General features: G+C 43.3%; 1 protein-coding gene across 3 annotated transcripts in view; it reads right to left on the reverse strand.

Moving 5' to 3' along the window:
- The window catches only part of ACACA (acetyl-CoA carboxylase alpha), a 131,029-nt gene that overhangs the window by 41,536 nt on the left and 69,077 nt on the right, over positions 1–20,416 (reverse strand). For all 3 annotated transcript variants that reach the window (XM_010573811.1, XM_010573810.1, XM_010573812.1), the window contains 4 exons: positions 8,099–8,368; positions 7,637–7,734; positions 6,307–6,427; positions 5,758–5,868 (listed from right to left, as the gene is read on the reverse strand). In XM_010573811.1, the coding sequence (XP_010572113.1) occupies positions 5,758–5,868; positions 6,307–6,427; positions 7,637–7,734; positions 8,099–8,368 (600 nt within the window). The remainder of the gene's footprint in view (positions 1–5,757; positions 5,869–6,306; positions 6,428–7,636; positions 7,735–8,098; positions 8,369–20,416) is intronic.

The raw sequence follows: 20,416 nt of genomic DNA on the forward strand, positions 1-20,416 counted from the left end.
CACGGTGGCCGAAATGCCTCAAAATAAACTTGTCTCACCGAGCAACTTAACAGCCAGGGATAACCACCATCCCAGCAAGCTGGTTTCAAGCTGGCTCACGTATACGCTGCTCCTCTGCCTGCCGTGTGGATGTCCCCACAGTTCAGCTGCAGTCCTACCCCAGATCTACACCAAGGAAACCGTGTACCTCCTCAAAAGCAGCCGCACTGACCTCAGTTCTGGCTTTGACGGTCAGTACAATTCAGGGCTGAATTTAAAATACAAGGATATTCTCTTCTGGCCTCGTGCAAAGGAGCTGTTGGGGTGTTGGTTTTTAAATGCAGATTGTCAAAACGATCCTTGCAGCAATTATGGTCTGTTGTATCAACAAGTCCTCAGGGACTCATCCACAGTCACGTGATTGACACATACACTACGCGATCCTGACACAGTATGGCACCGATCATGTTAACGTCTTTACCATGCCCAAGCAATGTCTCCATTAATGAAAGATGTACTCAGGAAAGGTCATTGGACAATTGCTGGTACTAGGCTTAGAAGTTTCTTGGATATTTATATACTGCATTAGCAAGCCATCAAGTTTCCACTAATCAGTTCACCTCACAAACACCCCTCTTAAAGCTGTTCTTCAGAAATGTTTTCTCCCCCTAAAAAACACCAATTCGCAGTGCCAGAAATAGTGCATTACTAATCTGGTAAATTGGTTCCTGAGCTCTTTCAGGTCTAGAATAGGTTATACGAGCAGACGCATTGTTTAAATTATGGTCATTTTGAAGGCAAAAACTTCCACAGAAAGAAATCCTGAGGATGGGCTTACCTACCCTGCCAACACACCACTGACAGCAGGTACTTTCCACCTGATGAGCTCAAAACGCATTGCAAATACAAATGAACTAAAGTTTCAAGACCAAGCTGTCAGCAGGTAACTGCCATTATACCCATTCTGATCAAAAATGTCAGACCACAACCAGGCAGGCAGTTGGCTGCAGACTAGGAAATGAAGCCCAGAGTTCTGCTTTTGAACTATGCTTCAAACATTTCATATTTTAGTGGTTTCTAACCCTTCATCTTCACTGCCTCTTTCCCTACATGGACATATACCCCTGGCAGGTGGTACTTGTCAAGCTCACACTTGGCACACTTGGATGTTCTTGACAAACCAGGCCAACAGCATGGTGCCATGGGGCCCCAGCGATGAGCACACCGGAGGACAGGTTGAGGGCCTGATCCATCATTCAGGCAGGCCAAACCTGGAGAGTTTGGGGGAAAATAAAAGCTGAACATGAGGGAGAGGAAACAGAACAGTCTGCTCGTTAGATTCTTCCCTCCACCTCCAGAAGTGACGACCACTTCAGATGTCCTATTGTGAAGTGCAGTGTGTGGGACAGTTCTTCATCATCACTCAGAAAATGAACTGTTTGAGATACCAGGCTGAACTTCTATATAATGAACTGATGCGTATCAAGTTAGTAGCGGTTCCTGAAAATCTCTGCTAAACCTGCCTTCCCTTAGAAAAAGCCTAGAACAGGTATCTGTAAAGAAAATGTGATTGAAAGCCACTATTTGTTTACATTAACAAAACAGCCTTAAAGACAGGATTTCTTTTAAACACAAAAGACAAGGAGGAGCAAACTAATTAAAAATAGGACAGCAACAGACTTGGGAACATCCTTATGAGAACTGAAATTAAATGTAGTCCTGGAACCTTGAACCATATAAGCAATGCATAAATTGGGAGTGCTGGGCTCTTCAGTCTTACTTCTATTAAAAAGAAAACTAATAGAAATTAACCTGTTAGTGCATGGTGGCAGCACGTCACCTATCTCATATGAAATCGCACCATGTTTAGGTTATGACGAGGAAAGGGAGTTGAGGGAGGTGGAGGAAGGTATGAGGCTGGAAAAAGGGGGAGGCAGGGAAAGTTAAAAAAAAAAAATCTCTGCCTCAGCAAAAGTTTTCATTAAAATTTTAGACAAATGATCTCTGTGTCCTTCTCCCATGCTGCCTGGGGCTCCATGCTATTTCTATGCAAATAACAACCTCGTGGTTTATATCTTATTATTTCCACCGGAGCTGCGGCGACATGACCCGAGACGTGTGTGAGGTAGACAGCGAAAGAGAGAGAGGGAGAGAAAGAGAGGGAGAGGGAGGGAGAGAGATGGAGTGGCTGCTCGCTGAAGTGTGAAAAAATATTGTCAGGAGTGAGCAGCAAGAACAAAAAAAAAATTGCAGGGATAACGTGTTTATTTCAGCCCCTCTCCCCATGTGAACCAGCATCTTTTAAAATTCATTGGGCATCAGGCGATCATGCACAATCCATCTGCTTTCACTTTATCATTTGCATTTCATGCCTCCTGGCTTTTGATGTGCTGATACTTTGATGCAGTCAGGAGACGCGCATTATCATTATTTCAATTTTCAGGGGGGTCAGCGGGCTCAGCACAGGCGCGCGCACACACTCACAGGAGAGGAATGAAATGTCATTTCCACCTCTCCACCCCCTGCTGAAATGCAATGGTGAAGACAAAAGGGGTACAGATGAAATGCAGCCCTGGCGCCCCACATGCAGAGCACTGTCCCCACCACAGAGCATCACACCTTTTCCCCAGGTCTTTCCCTTGCCTGTCGGTCCGGACTATAAACAAAGACAGCTTAATCAGGAGCAGAGGGAAACCTTGTACAGCTCTTGTGCAGTTTCTTGTCACCCCTGACAAGCAATGGGGCTGAGAGAATCCTTAAACCTGCCTGATATCAGGTGTCTTACAGTGATATGCCTCTCTACTTACAAAGCAGTGACACGGATGCAGTGAACAACCAGCATGTGATTAGTCAACCTCCAGAATCAAACATTAGCTTCAGCTAAAAATGATACTGACCTTGAGCTCATCATCTAAGTTATAGGTTACAGTCTGGTTTTGGCAGCTGGACCTTTCCCTCTACACCTAAACCCTCAGGCTGGTTTTACATAATGATAATGAACAAGACCAGCAACAGATCTGCTGGCACGTAATGTTTGTCACAGTCCCCCTCTGCTCCCCCTGTAAATTAAAAAGAATCCAGTATTTCATGGGGGGAATTAAAAAAAAAAAAACCACCAAACAACTTTCCAGAAAAAAACTCACTGCTCTCTGAAAGCCTAATTGTCTCCATTGCTGCAGAAACATTTTTTGCACTGCACATTCTCTTCTTGCAGAGAGAAGACATTTTGAAGACGACGGGTATGCAGACACAAGACTACGTGTAAGCTTTGTACAGCATCCTCTATGAAGACAGTAATTAAAAGTCAGCAATGGAAAAAATTGTCCCGAATCTCTCACACCTCATTGGGAAAAGATAAAGGAATATTTACAAGCAACTGTGTTAGAAAACGTTCACTTCCAATTGTCATGCAAGGTAGCAGTTTCCATTTATTTATCTTTGTTTCAGTCATGATCTTTCCTCAAGACTCTGCCAGTTGGATGGGTGACCTTCTAATTCCCACAAAGTAAAGCACTGACTTTGCTGCACAGGGCTCTTCTCCCCATCTAATCCAAGGGAACAAGAAGCAAGACTCTTCTGGAATCTTATTGACACAAATGAACAAGAACACATCATATATCATGTCCAAATAGCCTCTGCATTCCTACAAGGGAAGACTTTGCTTAATTGGCCCCTGGCCGACAGAGACCTGACTTCTAGCCAGAAGAAAATTCAAACTGTCCATCTAAATTCAAGGGACAAGTGTTTAACAGTTTCCATATAAGAACAGGGAGACAGAGGATAAGTCTGAAACAGATACTGCCTCCATGGCAGGATGATGCAAATGCATTAGCATTCACCATTTGCTTTACACCCTTCTTAAGGTCTCAGCTGGACTGAGCTTGGTCATTTCACATTAGTACTGGACATCATTTCACTACTTCAGACATACTTCTGGGACACGATTATAGCTGGATCCATTCAAGAACCTCTGACCAGAACTGCAGGGACTGGAAAATGAAGATCATATGAACTAGCAAGACACTTCACACAACATCCAGGAGTGAGTCAGAATTCCCAGTCTCCCAATATTCAAGGACAGGTAAACTTCTTGTTGGGTCTGGGCTTAGCTGTCCTACTGGGAAAGCTGGATAGGATGCAATAGGTTCCTCCTTTGCCTGACCTTTAGGCAGGCAGAGGTTCAGTGCCTACATAAAAATATATGCCTTTCCAACAGAGCAGGCAGGGAGGAGAGAAAAGGACACATGGGATTATTCAGCCCACTGAAATTCTTGGGATGGGATAAGTCACCTCCCAGAAAGCATCTCCTTCCGCCTACACCTGCTGACAGATGTCAGGCGCTTAATTTAGACTAAATCCTTAGTTTTTAACTGCTTAAAATTTAGCAAGATTAATCTAGTCCTATAAAAACAAACATTCACTCCACGGGTAGAGAGTGCAGTTAAACCTGGAAAGAAGAGAGCAGAAGAGAAGGACTAAACAGACCGGCCCTGCCATCTGGGAAACTCTGCAGGGCCCCGATCCCCACCAAATGACAGCTGGAACCAGGCAACTTACTCCACTTCAGCAAGCACTAAACTGACTCAATTTCTTTTTAAAGGATGGGTCTTCAAATGCCTCTTTTCCTTCCATTGATGCAGGTGTGTGTGATGTGTGTAAGAGATCTAACTGAAGGTGCTGCATCCTAGGGTTGATAGGATCAATGCTTCATTTTCTGCAGAGCCCCCTTTATTCAGGGGAATAATTCAACAACAGACTATTTTCCTTTTATCTCCCATTGTCAGGCAGGCACTCCTTGAAACGCAGCTTGCGATGAAGCACAACCACCCCAGGTGCTGGAGAGTGCCTGAGAACAAAGCTGCACAATGGGGAAGGGCACTTGCGCCCACACAATCCTAACTCCCACGTAAACAAAGCCCTTAGTAAGAGGGACAAGAGAGGAGTCGGCTGTGAGCCGTGTCTGCTACAGACAAGGAGCCAGAGGCTGTGATATTAATAGGCTTGGGGCAGCAAGGGAGAAAAACCGCCTCTGGTGGGGAAAAAAAGAGAAGAGCCACTTTAGTAGTGAAAGCAGTAAGTTTTCTTACAGCCCGAGTTATTCCTCCCTTCCCCCAAAGCTGAGATTTCCAGCAGGTCTGACCCCTTGAAAATCACCATCCACGCACTCTTTCTCAGGCTTCAGTGCTCCCCCAGTATTAATGCAATGCTGTGGATGGCTGAAAGTTCAGGGTGATTCTGGCCCACGTGTTTTGAAACACAGTCTTCCAGACACTGGCGACAGCCCTGTTTTCCTCTATCACAGTACACAGTGGGTGGGAGAAGATGCTGCCCAGTCGGTGGGCTTCTCCACTTCTGTCATTTAGTCACTGCACACAACCTATGTTAAAAGCTGCTTCTCCTTCTTCCCCTTCACCTGGTTCATGCTCAAGCCCTTAAATCTGCAGTTCTGCCTAGGTCCCCTGCCAATCTCCGACCAGGATGCCTGGAATAGTGCCTCTGGCTGTCAATACGATGTTCTAGTCAAGAAAAACAGGTGCATGAAAGGACTGCTTTCTGACCAGAGAGAAAAGAAAAAGACTGCAAAGGCATGAAAGTTTCACAGCTGCTGCCCTGTGTCTGTTCTCCTCCTTGACTGGGAGGAGCCCGAGACAGGAGAAAGCAAAAGCGACCAAGCACAATGACAGGTATAGCGGTGGCAGCAGCTTGAGCCTCCGGCAGAACTCACAGAAACACCAACTCAATTCACATAGCTCTAAAGACTGAAATGCAAAGACTTACTTTGTTGAGGGCTCCGCAGCCAGTCAGGATTATATGAGAGTTCTCAACCTGGATAGTCCTCTGACCTAACCGAACAAGGTAAGCCCCAATTCCAATTGCCCGACATGTAACCTTAAAAAAAGAAAAAAAAAGAAATCACATTGATTTCTGTCTTACCACACAGCCAAAACCTGATTCAAACATCTAGATAAAACTAGGCATGTTTGTATTACAAGGCTATAAAATCTACTCTCACTGCAAAACTCCAGAATATATTTTTTTGTAAAACACAGTATCTGAACATATGTGTATTTTATTTAAAAAAAGAGAAGCAGTAACTTACAGACTGAGCAAACATGAAGCCAAATAGCTGTTTTCTGAAAGTGTTTTAAATTTAGTCTGAAAGGGACCCAGCCCTGTAATGGTGCCAGTAGCGTTGCTCAAAGCCTACAAGAGCCAATTTACATCAACCAGAAGTCTGATCCCAGGTGTACCTTCTGGGTATCACTGCAGGATTTTTAGCTGAAACAGACAATACAGTTTGAAGAATAGAAAGCAGTGGGGGATTACCAAGTTGATGGTGATAATACTCTCATAGGCTAAAGATGACTCTCCAGCAATCATGCCAGATCCTCTGAGGTTCTCTACTCCAAGTCCGTCTTCCTTTCCGATAATATCTGTTATCTTATACCTGAGGGAGACACATACAGCCTTTGAGTCACAAGGTCCAGTGATTTGCTGAATCAGTTTGCTACGAAGAAAATGAAAAGTGACTAAATATCATTAAGGCTCCAAAGCGTAATGTGCATAAAACCCAGCCAGGACCTGTACATGGGGTCATTCTGCAGCCTTGCTGAACACCATGGAATAGTCCTACATATGAGCAGCCAAAGCAGCACTGCAAAGAGGAAATGCCAAGGGAGAGGAATGCCCATGAAAAGTGTTCTTCTGTCATTCCCACAAGACGTGAGGAGCCGGCTGATTATAGGAAAAAGGGCAAGAAAGGAAGAGAATGCAGTCAAAAGGAGAAAGAAATAGAACAAGAGATTATAATGAGGCACTTACCTTTTCTTTAGTTTCTTCTTTCATGCCTTCCTTCCCCAGCACGGTCCCTTCTTACTCAGCGCTCTCAAACTGGCTTCTATCTTTTCCACTAGGCCCTTGCTAAGCAAAGTACTTGAGCGTGTGCTTAAGTGCTTCACTGAAGAGAGCTACTAGCTTCCCCACCACACACGCAGGCACACACACATCCCCACACCCAGCACCATCCTTTTGTTCTTTCAGAGCTTGCCAGTCCACAAACTAGGCTCTTCTTTTCTTCCCAAGCACATCCTCCTCCCTCTGCCCAGGAGCACCATTAGAGCTGCAGTCTAGCTCTGAAAGCTTCTTTGCACCTCATTTTCAGATATGCTGCCTTTAGGATGTAGTGGGAAGATGCAGACACCTAGAGTAGACCGTGTATGGAAAATCATAGGCTATAAGGCAGTTTAGTGCAATCACTGCAGCCCAACCCTTCCAAATGCAAGGAGGGCTTAGTCTTCACTCAAGAATTCTTTTACCCTTTCTACGGAATCTAGCAGAAAAGTAATTTTCAAAATTTAGCCTGCAAGTGTTTGGGCAAGAACCACTGTCCTGGTCATGCAGTGCTTACCACTGCAGGACCCTCAGTCATGACTTGGGCCCCTAGGCAGTAGGAGTCAACACAGCACTACTTCAGACAAGGCATGCCATGACACAACTTTTAACTTTCTTGTTCCATGCTCTGACCGCACACAGCTATGGCTTTCTACATAGCTGGATCCTAAAGAATGCCCTAGCTGAAGACAAGGACATGACAGGCATCACCTCGTATACCCAAGGATGAACAGAAAGCTTTTCATTCTGACCTGTCTGTGCTTACCTGGACTCTCCATTGTCCTCCACATGTTCACAGTGAACTGAGTTCAGGGCACTGACTTTCTTATAGTCTTGAGGAGTCAGGTACAAGTATTTGTATCCCTGCAGGGAAAAACAGTTCATTCATCTTATTCCCACCTGTACTCCCTTCCCGATCCCTAATAAACCTTTCCAAACAGAAAGTTTCAAGACAGCAGAATTTAATTCCAGATAGTGATAAGAACATCCTCCCATAATGTCAGAGCTCCAGCTGACATAGTGGAAGCAGGGCATGTTTTCAACATTTAGCACTAGCTCATTCTGGATGCCAATTCTGCTGCCTGAGAGATCCAACACCAAGGAGAACTTTGGACTGAACAGTCTGTCAAATGTTTACCCTCACCTCTATTACAAGAGGCGGTGTAAAAATAAGATTATTTTGTGAGCTATTGCAGAGCTTCACCTCCGATTCCTGTGCCTCCTTTACCTTGTATGGGTCATCTGGGTCTTCCCAAGCTACATGGAACATGTGCCGAATCTCCTCAGCCAAACCAATCCTGGCTCCACTGTTGGCAGCCACGTAGATACGGGGGATGCCATGTGTTCGAGCAAGCTCTGAAGCCCTCAGGAACAGCATGTCCTCTTGAGGCCCAAAAGAACCTATTCGGTATGTAATGTCATTGCCAATGACAATGATATCACGGCCTTCTGGATACTCAGGGGTCTTCAGAGTCATCTTCCAGGCCACCATCCCAATCTGCAATTGAAGAGCAGAGAACAAAAACTAAATGCGTATCATCTTCAAGATGTGAAAGACAGGAATCACGCAGGCGCCATTTTTCTTATGTGTGTTGCACTTCATACATTTTCTTTGGGAACTCGGATAACAGCAGAGCACAGCTGGCAGGACTTGATCCTTTCCACACTCACTGGAGCACATCCTCCATTGCTCTCTTCCCACCCAAGACATTAATACTGGCCCTCCCTCTCCCTATTCAGGGATTTGTCACAGGTCCAAAACACATTCTGCAAACGCTGCTCTCGCAGGGTGCTGCATTTATTCCATGTGCCAGAGCTCACAGGGTGAGGATGGATGTGCTGCTGTACAGGGCTCCTGACCATCTGCTTAAGCTACCCAGATATCACCCCAGAACCTCATCACCCTGGTTCTCTCTCTCCCTGCTCTCATTTTAATAATCCTTTTATTTCATAACTACCTCCATTTTTTTTCTGTCCTTCCTTTCATTTCTTTGGCTCTTCCCTTTTTCCCTCCCAAATACTGCAGCAGTTTCTTTCCAAACCTGCCTGGATAAGTAATGCTTTTTGCTGCATATTTTTCTTTTTAAAATCACCGGCTGATCTCTTCTGGCCCATCTTATGGAGATCAGCAACATCTGTACCCTGCATCTCCCATCTCCCAGCTGCTGCGTATCACTGCACTAGGGAGTTGGCCATCCTGGAATGCCATTAACAGACGGAAATAGCAGCGCCCCTTGAAAGCCACATGCATCACCCAGTCTCCGCTTGCCCAAGGATCATAAGCTCTGAGTACACATTCCTCAAGCCAATTGCACATCCTCTGCAATCAGGAGGGTTGAAACTCTCATTGTGGAGACTGTGAATTCTGAACATGATGAACTAAAGCGGAAGGGGGAGAGGGGAGAAGCAGCAGATAGATATGTGCCATTTAATCCAAATCAAAATGGCACAATACACAGTTGAGATCCAATCAGCATCTGCAATAAGATATGCCATAATAGGCTCATTAAAAAAAATAAAAAGGCAGAGGAATTAATCAAAGGGTCACTGGAAGTAAAGCAGGCAGCAATCCAAAAATATTACAACTGGCTACTGGCAGATCCTTTCCTTACACCTCCCCTTCAGAGAGCTGAGATTGCAAGTTAACAGAATAATGGTGTTTCAGTTCACCTTCTCCTTGGTCTCAGTTTCATCCACTGCTATTTTGACTGATACATCGTAAGGGATTAATCTGTTTGCCTCTGAATATTTGCAGACTTACAGTTACATCTTAGCATCCAACTGCGGTGTTTGGAAGAGAGAGATACTACAGCAGTTTCAAAGACAGGAGCGTAAATCCCTAAAAGTCAGTGGGACGCTTTGTTAAAATACTAGTATTCTTGCCAAATTAAAGGGAAAAGTTGTAATGCTGTAAAATAAGTAGGTGCAGCTGTTGGTCAGGCACACAGAGCAGAAGTGTGTGCAAAGAGACCGCGGTCACACAGATAACCAGTCCAGAGTCTGGTAAAGCAACCTAATTCATCCCAGACAAACCTACACAGCCAGAGGGGTTACTTGGACTTCTGCTCTTCTAGTGCTGGACTTTCATAGCAGAAAAAGGAAGAATAAAGGTGAAAAAAGAAGAAAAAAGTAAGCTTTGTCCTTCAGACCTGACTGTTGCAGGAAAAGAGATGCCAGGGGCTGGATAGTGTGTCTCTATTCTAACTCTCAACTGTGGGCAAGCTTGCAATTAGAAACAGCAGGTTAAAAAAGCCCGCAAATCCAAAGTTAAAGGCTTCAAGATTAGCCTCTAAGAAATAAGGGATGCACGTCTATAGCCCATCACCTACTGCAGCTCAGTTCTTTACCGTATTTTACAGGCTTTTTTTTTTTTTGCTGCCTTAAGATGGCACTTACCCAATCTTTCTGATACTATCTCAGAAACCAGCTTTAGTTATTGATAGAAACCCACAGGGAAGGTGGGGCAATATTCTCTTTAAAACTGCACCATAAACTTCTTCCAAAACAGCACAGAAGTAACACTAATTTCCACATTTTTGCCTAAGGAGTCGTTTCCTTACAGCTACACTGATCCCATCAGCCAGGACCACACCAGGAAGCTTCAAGCACCATCAGATGAACACAAGCCACACAAGCTACAGGAGAAATGCCCAGGCTTTGTATTTGCTAAATACTTGTCACCGCAGTAAACTGCAAGATAGAACACATAAAGACATTGCCAAACACCTACACAATAACCACAACATACTGAAAGTAAAATCCTAGCACTCTCAGCTCACATGTGAGGCAGATGAATTAATCCTTGCTCCAGGGCTTAGGGACTCGTGACCGAGCTCGGTTAGTATCCAGGACTGGTCCCACAGTCTGTCTCACTTATCAAGATGTTAAGAGATTTTCCTCACTTTCATCAGCCTGATGATTTTTGACAGTACAAAAACAGGAAAATTAAAAGCATTTCCTATTAAGAAAATTCAGATTGTAACTGAAGTCTTGGAATAGTTCCCTAACCCAAGATTATGCATCCTCTAAATAAACAAACCCCCTTTTGTTAATGCTCACTAGTAGAATACGAAAAACTATCTAGTCAGGGCACAGTAAACACAAACTCTTGAAAATAGTTTAAAGCTGATAAATGTGGAGCAACCATACGCAGTTTAAGAAAAGAAAAATTAAAGTGCACCACTTTATTAACTTGTGTGTCTTTTTGCCTCCCCAATACATAGCGTGTTTTGTGCCATTTATCCAGTAATAAAAATCACAGGGCACAACTAAGGATTTTTTTGCTATGAACAATGTAGATTCTGTTTAAATTTATGGGCAGTGGAGGATAGCTTTCTATTTCAGAAAAGAAAAAGATGAGATTTTTAAGTTAACGGCAGCATGCCAAAAAAATTGAGAGTTCACAGGTTAATTAGACAGGCTGAGCTAATCACCTAAGAGCACTGTCAGAACAATAATGGGTAATGGTAAGCGGCAGTGGCTTCAAAACGGGCTCTTTTTAAGAGCCAGCGCAGTTCGGAAGTGCTTCTCCTGCCACAGCTCTATTCCCAGCACACCCAGGAATGAAGACGAGAGGGAGGAAAAAATAAAAGCAGGAACCGTCTTATTTAACTGTTTTTATGTTGGCAAAATGATTTGTGCCACAGTATTTCCATAAGAAGTGGGACCATTATTCTCCTGTAGGAACACATTTGGTTTGAAAAGTATCACTGGACAGAACGTGAAAATCAAACCAGATGAATTATTCACAACCTCCGATCAGAAGTGATCATTATTTCTGATGTTCCAAACTGTGATTAGGATTCAGTGCTCAGATGTCATTTGCTCCCTGAATAGCACCAGCAATGCAGAATTGCATGACACACATATATTACACACAAGTTTTATATATATAATTTTATACACACCTTCTCCCACTAGATCTTTGGCTTAATGTAACCATTAACAGATAGTAAAAACACAATATTAACTAACGTTCGTTTTCATGGTGCTCATAAATGCCATTAGTTTGACACACAGTGTCAACACTAATCATGGCCTAAAATTAACACCAAAATTGACTTCAACATTAATTGTGCTATCGATGTGAACAGTAATACACACACTGATGCAGTTACAAATTGACTGCTAGTGGCAGCCGGAGCTGTTGACAACAGGCACCGAGGGGAATGGGGAAGAAACCGATCCCAGTCTCCCTCCTGAAAGCACAACAGACTCCGAATGTTGGGAAGCCAATGCAAATGGAGGCTGGTGTTCAGGCAGAGGGGGCTTTTAAGTCTCTTTCTAGCAGTTTCTGTAATTCCTGGAGAAGTGTAGCTGACAGAAAATCTGATGTAAACGAGAACAGCTTACTATTTGACAGCATCTACGCTTGAGCCATGCCAATTGGGTTGGTTTATTCTACCTCTTTCACAACAAGGATGATGCTTGAACCCAGGCACTTTATGCCTTGCTTCATTTTATTTATTTATGTCCAAATCTCGAATCCTGGACACGGGTCTCAAAATCTCTAAGTAGGACAACTGAACTTACAGATCCCCAACAACAATTTTGTCCTGTTCCCATTCTGTTGCATCTGTATCGTATGTAAGTTTTATATGTAAAAAATATATATAAAACATGAATACATTTCTATGTCAGTATTTACTACATGCAAAAGTTATAATAAGAAAGGAAATGCAACAGTTGTAGTGGTCTAGCATGTGAGCGCTGGAAATGCTGAAGCTGAACGTTAATGAAAGCACATTTCTCCCCTGCTGTGCACACATGTTCTGACATTGTTAAATCAAGGAACACGCGCTTTATTCCCCCTTCACAACCTCTGTCTATTCTGGAGGTAAACCAATGTCCACTGACCCCAGGATGCTGAATCGCTCTACTGCATAGCCATGGACAAGGTGTGTTTTAGAAAGGGAACGAAGACATCCCCAGAAATTTTACTTGATGCAGACATAGCAATTTCGGTATTTCATCATTCGACTCTGATGCCCAGAGAGACTCTGCAGTTATACTGTGACCAAAAGCTGTAAAATTTTTATCTTCAGCGTGAACCAACTCCCAGAAAAAGGGCACGATGCACGTGGTTTGCCAGAGGCATTCAGACTTAATGCCTTGACAAGGGTGGAGTGCCAAAACCCAGGATTCCTTCACTCTCTTCTTGGCTCTGAAAAAGGTGTCATTTAGCAATCAAAGCAGTGGTCGCAGGCGGCACAGCCAAGCGCACGCTGGCATGGTTCTTCTGAACAGCACGCGGCCAAATGGATGAGAGATGGGAAGAAATGGTTCCAGGATGAGACGTGACAAAGGCTTGCTCAGTAAAGGGTGTCATGCAGCACAGTGGACTGAAGGAGACGTGAATTCGTACTGTCTTGTGCCTTGTGCTAGACCAAAGGGCACTCGGATGGCAAGCCAGGAAATGAATCAGCAAAAGGCTGGCTGATGTTCAGGGAAAGCGGATGGACACACAGAGCACCAAAGGAAAGCTCAAAAAACCCATTAAGGACAGTGTAAAAGTAGTTTTCACTGCACACACATCTGTGTTGCAAGGTACGAAGCTCGGACAGCTCTCTTGGGGATAGCAAATGGCATAATGCTGAACTCAAACCAAATTCTCTATCAAATTCAAGTTCCTGCTACAAGCCCACAAAATCAACTTTGAGCAACACTGCCAGCTTTTTCACCAAAACAAAAGCATTTTTGATTAAGCTTTCCAAACTAAACAATAACTAACTTCTCCCTACGCAGAGTGTAAGGCTTGAAAACTTCAGCTGAAATAGTTTGCATCTGGTGAAGTTACAGACAGATAAAGATAAATTACAGAGAGTGACAGATAACCTTTATTAGGAGCTTTCTTGTAGGCAAGAACTTTCTTGTCTACAGTATCCATATTATCCATATACACGTGTTCAAACATATATATCAAAATACAGAATAAAACTCTTTGCACCACCACTTATATCTCTGATCTAGTAATGCTTGTATTTGAGGATTTTAAAACCCTTCAAGAAATTTGGAGCTCTAGTTGCTCTTTGAATAAGACGTGATTTGGGCGGTCACTGCTTTCAGTGTCCTCAGAGAGCCTCACCTGTGATGTGTGGGGCTATTTCCTGCCCAAGAATTTAATTTTTGTAAAGTGTTAACACTTATTAGAGGTGTGATTTCAACGTAAACATTTGATAAAAGTCAGAATTACAAGAAAGGTAACAAAATTAAAATTCTGCATTTGTTTGATAGCATTATGAAATTCAACAGTCATATCTGATTATAGAAAATAAATAAATAAATAAAAAAGGATTTCCTTATAACCTTCCAAAACTTCATCTTGTAATTATGATAAATTCTAACTCAAAGGCATATGTTAGAGGCTCATAACCTCCGGTTCTGTAAGGAAAGCCTTTTCAAATCTTGAACTTCTAGTGCTGCCATAGCATACATGCACCTTTTCAAAAATCAGGCCACGGAAGATACTGCATCTACAACACTGTGAGAAACAGCACATTGAAGATACTGATATGCATGAATATTAACCCTTCAAACAATTCAAGGTATTACAGAGTAGCCCCGCTTAACTGTACAACCACTCTTCAGCTAAGCAGATGCTCCATATACACTGTGACATGCATCCATCCCAACTCTAACAGAGTTCAAAAGACCCCACATCAGTTCCATCCTCCCATGCACACACGTGATACTCTTAAAGTTACATTAAATGATCTAGGCATGTAAGCGAGAAAAAAAAAATCAGCTTTCAGTGATGCTAGGGGGACCCTCTTTTAATTTGTATTATATTCCACTTGTCACAAGACAATTCCACCTTTTACTAAAAATAACACTCTCCAGTCCATGACAAAAATGTGCTCTGTCCTGATCCCTACCTCCACATATCATTGTGACTGCCAAGCATCTAATTGATAGGGTCTAAAATTATTCTGCCAAAGGAGGATCACCTTCTGAAATTGCATCACAAGTATTTCAGATGAGGAGACACCACCTGCTGTGCAGCACAAATAGTTGTCCAGCTTCCTTGTTATTTAAACCCGTTCCTACTGCCAGAAGAGCCTTCAGGTCAGGATTGTTCCCAAAACTCATCAAGAAGTGTTGACAAACCCAAAGAGAAACAACTATTCTTATAGTAATCTCTGGGAAAGATAGTGGTGGGGCTGGGGCAGGGAGGAGAAGATGCACGGGTGTTTTCCTTCACCTTCATGTTAATTCACTGACTTTGCCATCACCCACTCTCTGATTTTTCTCAAATACTTACCATCCGCCATAAGTAGCCCAGCGGATGTTTTAATACCTTGTGCCTGCCATAAAATGCAGGAACATGGGGTGACAAAGCAGAACATGCAGTTCAACTATTAAGCTTTGCTTGTATAAAATTCATTAGCTACACCTTTCAGCCCCAGGCAATCCAGGGAGCTGCCAAAGCAGAGTTTCAGCAGCCCTCTGCCCGCTGCCGTCCTGAATTTCACCTGGCCAAACCTTCCACATTCACAAGAAGGGGTACCTGCCAACACTCCAGCTAACAGCTCCGATTATGGATTATTTTTGATTCTCATGCTACTGAGAAGGAAAAACTGTGACATCTAGTGCCAATAGGGAAAACGACATGTTTTACATGGACACCGCATGAGACGAAGATGAAGGGTAACGTGGGGTGTTGCTGCAGGCGCTCCTCACACTCACTTTCTCCTTGTCCTTGAAGATTAGTTGGGTTTTATCCGCGGATGGTGCAGTCCCAGTGCCAGAGGATCACAGTAAATTGTAGTAAAAATACATCAAAAGTGCTATAGAAAAGCATCAGAATGCCCAGCTCAAGAATGACAAGTAATATATTGAGTTCTCCAACAGGCTGAGGGAATTACCTTTTCACACTAAGATTTCAGCTAATATGCTAATCTTCAGAACAAAGCCGTCTTCAATGGGCATTTGAAGAGGGTGTCACTACATTACAGGTCGTGTCTTCAGCAGAGCTTCTGCAACCAACGCTTTTTTAAATACTGTATGCGTTGCCATGCACGTCTGAACTCTAGCCCTGTTCACTTGTCTGTGTTCACACAATTTCTGACTCAGAGATTTCCCCGTTTTAGCACAACCACGTAACTACAGAGCAACATCAGAGGCTTAGATGACAGGCCTGACAGAGGTGAGCTGCCAGGGCAAAAAGCTCCCAGAGGACAGCCATCAGCTCCTCTTACACTGTCAAACAGGGTGAGGAGCTGCATCCTTTAAAACCCATCCCTCCCAATATTAGCATAGAAAGTCCCAATCACACACCTCTACCCACATGCCCCATGAAGCTCTTCGCTCGAAACACCAAAGATTGTGCCACTAAAAAAAAGGCTTCCACTTACTTAAAATAAATTAAATCAGCAGAAATGTTAAAAGTCTTGTGTTATAATCTAGATAAGCATCCAGGCTGTGGTATGAACTTAAAATCTTCTTCTTAAAGACATTTTAGAGTAAAATGCGTAAGATTACAAACACCTACAAGTGGATTTTTTTCCTCCCACCTATATAAACTCTGTACATTTCAATGGTCCATGTCTATCTTAAGTGTCAGACTGGAGTCAGGCTGAGCATCCACCTCTGGTACTGTGCTTAGTTCTTCAAATGCTCACAGTTGTACAATAAATTATATATCATTTGTCCCAAAGTCTATTCAGTCTTTACTCAGGAGAATTAGAAGGGAGCTATTGACTGGTGTTTGATTCTGCTGATAAAATACTGTCTTCTTCAGCTCCTTTCTATACCTGCTGGCTCTGAGCATTATTTACAAACTGTTCTCAACTTTTTAGTGTGGCACATTCAGTCTTGTCAAGGGTGTTGGTTTACTGAAATCCTATGGTAGCAGACAGAGCTTATCAGAACAGTCTCACATGTAAGCAGAGGTGTCAAAGCAGCCAGACTAGTAATGGAGGACACACACTCACAACACCCCCCCCCCCTTTCCCCCCCAAAAAGAGTAACTATAGACCAGGACACAGGTCACAAGCTTAACATGAAGGATCCAGACCAGAAACCACCTGGCAGAAAGCTCCAGGCAACATCCAGGGTTCTGTCTGCAGTCCAAAGAAACAGCAGATGCCCTTCAGGAAGAACTCTGGCTGCACTGGTTGAACAAGAGGTGGGAAAAAGGCCCTGAATTAGTGATGTCTTCTGTGCCGCAAGAGTAAGCGGCAGGGCCGGCAGCACGGCAGGCTCCCTCGCGTGGCCATGACAAGACACAGGATCCTCTGCTCAGAAGGAGCAAGCACTGCCTAGGAATAAACAGCAAGTTATATTTTCATGGTCCATTAAGTCCTTGGCTTCTTTGTTGAGACTACTAGCAAAGAGATAATTACTGCCAAATGAGGTGGTGGGCTACGTGAAGTGGTCACAAGCTACGCGGAGGAAGACCTCATGTACTGTGAAAGTTCTTGAGAATTCCCATTTCACAGATTTTCCTGAAGACGCAGACAAGTTAGCCAGGTTAACCCAGAACGCTGCTTGCAAACTCTGAGAGGACAGGAGAAACTCAGCTTTGAGCTCCTGCTCTACCCTGTATTATAGCAGGGATTGCAACTTCGGTTGTTGACATCCAGCTGAACACACTGACCACAAATCTCCTGGATTTTATGCTGGTTTCTCAATTTCGCCTGCTAGCTAAAACAATTAGGGCACTCAGCTCAGCTGAATGCTTTAAGAGGAAGAGTGCCTTGACCCCTTTTCACATAGAGAAAATGTAATTGTTCATACTGTGTAGCACAGCTCCAACAGGAAAGACAAGCCTTACCTCAGAACAGCTGATACCACGATGGTAAGGCACTCACTTGCTATGGGGGAATGAATAGCTGTGTTTGAGTCTCTGATCTAAAACAAGCAGAACAGTAATAGGAACCTAAATGCACTAAACAGCAGCTATATTTACCACAGTCAGAAGTTTTCAACAGAGATTTTCTCCCTAGTAAAAAACACATGATGTACAATCTCTCAAAAGACTTTAGATTCAGAAAATCAGCAACTTTCTCTGGGAAGAAAGAAAAAAAAAATAAAAATAAAAACCACATTTACTTGGGAAAGTTCCTACCAAGCACTCCTGCCTGTCGGCTCACTGGAGTCTGAACTGGAAACAGTTCAAACCTCTGCATCTCTGGGGCAAAGACTCCATTGGCACTGACCATCAAGGGTTACTAACCAAAACGGGGGGAATGCTGTATAACATAACATCCAGCACTTATTTAGCAAGTACAAATTCAAAGACTCTTAAAAAATATTTGTCTAAAGTATCCTCATAACACCCCAAAGCAGTCCCACCTTACTAGGATATGAACAAACTGAAGTAGTAAAAACTTTGACCAAGGCTACCAAGCAAGCCACTGCAAAGCTTGGGAACCTCAACTTCCCCACTGTACTCATTTTCTTAGGGATCATCTCCCCTGTAACGCGACTTTCAGTGTATATGGGCTTCTGGCATTTTGAAGTCAAATACATCTATCTGAGGACAAAACTCTTCCTTAACAAATTCACACAAGTTTAGGAAGCCAAGGAAATGTGCCATATTTTGAGAATGGGTCACCATTGTATCATATGGAAGAAATGCAGAACCAATTAATATTTTCTGCTACTCCCTCTGGCATGTCTTCTCTTCCTATGCAATACTACCAGCTACTGCCACATAGATGGATTACCCCAAAGATCTTTGCTTCCTGGCAGATAAGATGCTGTGTTTCTCTGCCCAGATGCTATGCAGACTGATTCTCAAAAAAAGCAGAATGGATCCACTTACAGCCTTAACAAAGAAAAGGCTTATGCTCTGAATTTATCTAGCATCCTGTCTCTTCCTTCTCCACCCCTGCAGCCATCTTCTTTGGAAAGAGAAACTTGAGCATACGTTTGTGAAAATTTGTTTCCTCAGCTGAAGGGAATTAAACCATAAAAGCCTGAAGTCAGCTCATCCAGATAAAGAAAGCACAGCACGGGGGAATGAATCTGTTCCGCAACTCATCGCCTCCTGAATGTCACCTGTCCTTCAGACTGCTGCTGGAACCTCTTCCTCAGATTGTCCGCTCTCACCTGTGAATGAGCGCTATTGTGTGCACTGGCTATTGGTAACAGAATTCAATACCAAAGCCTCAAACCTCATTCCAGCTGCACATGGTCCTACAGCGACTTGTCCAGCTGCAGACAGGCTGAGCTGACAGTTTAGCACTACCAGCTGTGAGCTGCATGCCTCTCTGGGGAGGCACAGAGCAACTCCTCGGTCTGACCACTTGCTAGCCTTCCCCGAGACGCCAAATCCTAGGCTGGGATTTCATCTCTGCGGCCAGCATTCTCACCTCATTCCTGGGAAGTCACTGAAAGGCAGGTTAGAGTCTGCCATATACCTCCACAAGAAGTGATCTTCAGCAGCCAGACTGAAAAATGTGTGGGGAACATCATGTTTTCCCCTTGTTTATCTCACTTTCCAGTGACTCAGCTCCTCGGCCTAACAGCCAAAGAGGCAGGGCATGAACCTGCGCATTAGATAACAACACTACGCACACCACAACAGCCATATAATTTCTTTACAGATTGCACACAACTAAGTCTACCAAGGGTTAAAAAAAACTCCTAATTTTTTTTGGTGGTCTTTGGGTACAGAATCTCTTATAATAAGACTATTTGTATTCATGCTGGCAGAGTAAACACTACATGTTCATGCCCAGGCAGCTCTGTGCTTGTAATTTCAGCAAGAACAGAGCTACGTCCCTGAGGGACTTTGCTATTTCCCCAGCCACCATCCACTCAAACACTGAATGAGAGCAGAGAAAGAGAGAAAGATGATGGCATAAGCCTCCACAGCACTGCAGCCTCAGCTTTCACTAAGAATGCAGAGAATAGCTCATTTCAGATTTAATTATACTAGTTAAAACATTGCTCCTATAGGCCAGCAAAAGACAAGGATGTAGTGCTCCCATAGTCACCATTTTCTGATTAGGTTCAGTTTGAAAACATCATATTCAAAACCTTCCCCTGACAAGATACATGCAGTAAACAGTGATGAAAACCCCTATTTCCTCTCATCACTATACTTGACATTTTTGAACAGAGCTTTTGCAAATCTTAAGTTATATATCTAGTAAAAGCACAGTGCTAGTTCAATGATGCCAAGAAAAAATAAATGATACCACCACTTAGAATGGTTCAAATTTAAATAACTGTAGGAACATTCACTTACTGAATCCCACCTAGCCTAAGCAAAAAAAAATAAACACGTCTTCTGCTATTTAGCTTTATTCTCCAGTCATTTCAATGCTGCAATCTTTGGCTTGCTAATGTAAAGACATACCAGCAAAAGCCCACAACAACAGTACAGCTTCCTCCTGCTTGAACTGAAGGAGTAACTCTATTACCCAACAGCATTAGCAGGTTGTTAGTCTCAAGTAAATCATTCACTAGAGGGGGATGTTGCACACACCTTGCCAGTGAGCTACACAAACACCGCATTGGTGAGTATTTAAATGGAAAGCATAAAATTGTTTTTTCGTTTTTTTAAGCAAATGAAAACATTTCTATTTAGTCTTGT

The sequence above is a fragment of the Haliaeetus leucocephalus genome, unplaced genomic scaffold, assembly GCF_000737465.1.
Source record: "Haliaeetus leucocephalus isolate CR32 unplaced genomic scaffold, Haliaeetus_leucocephalus-4.0 Scaffold395, whole genome shotgun sequence".
NCBI classification, from domain to species: Eukaryota; Metazoa; Chordata; class Aves; order Accipitriformes; family Accipitridae; genus Haliaeetus; species Haliaeetus leucocephalus.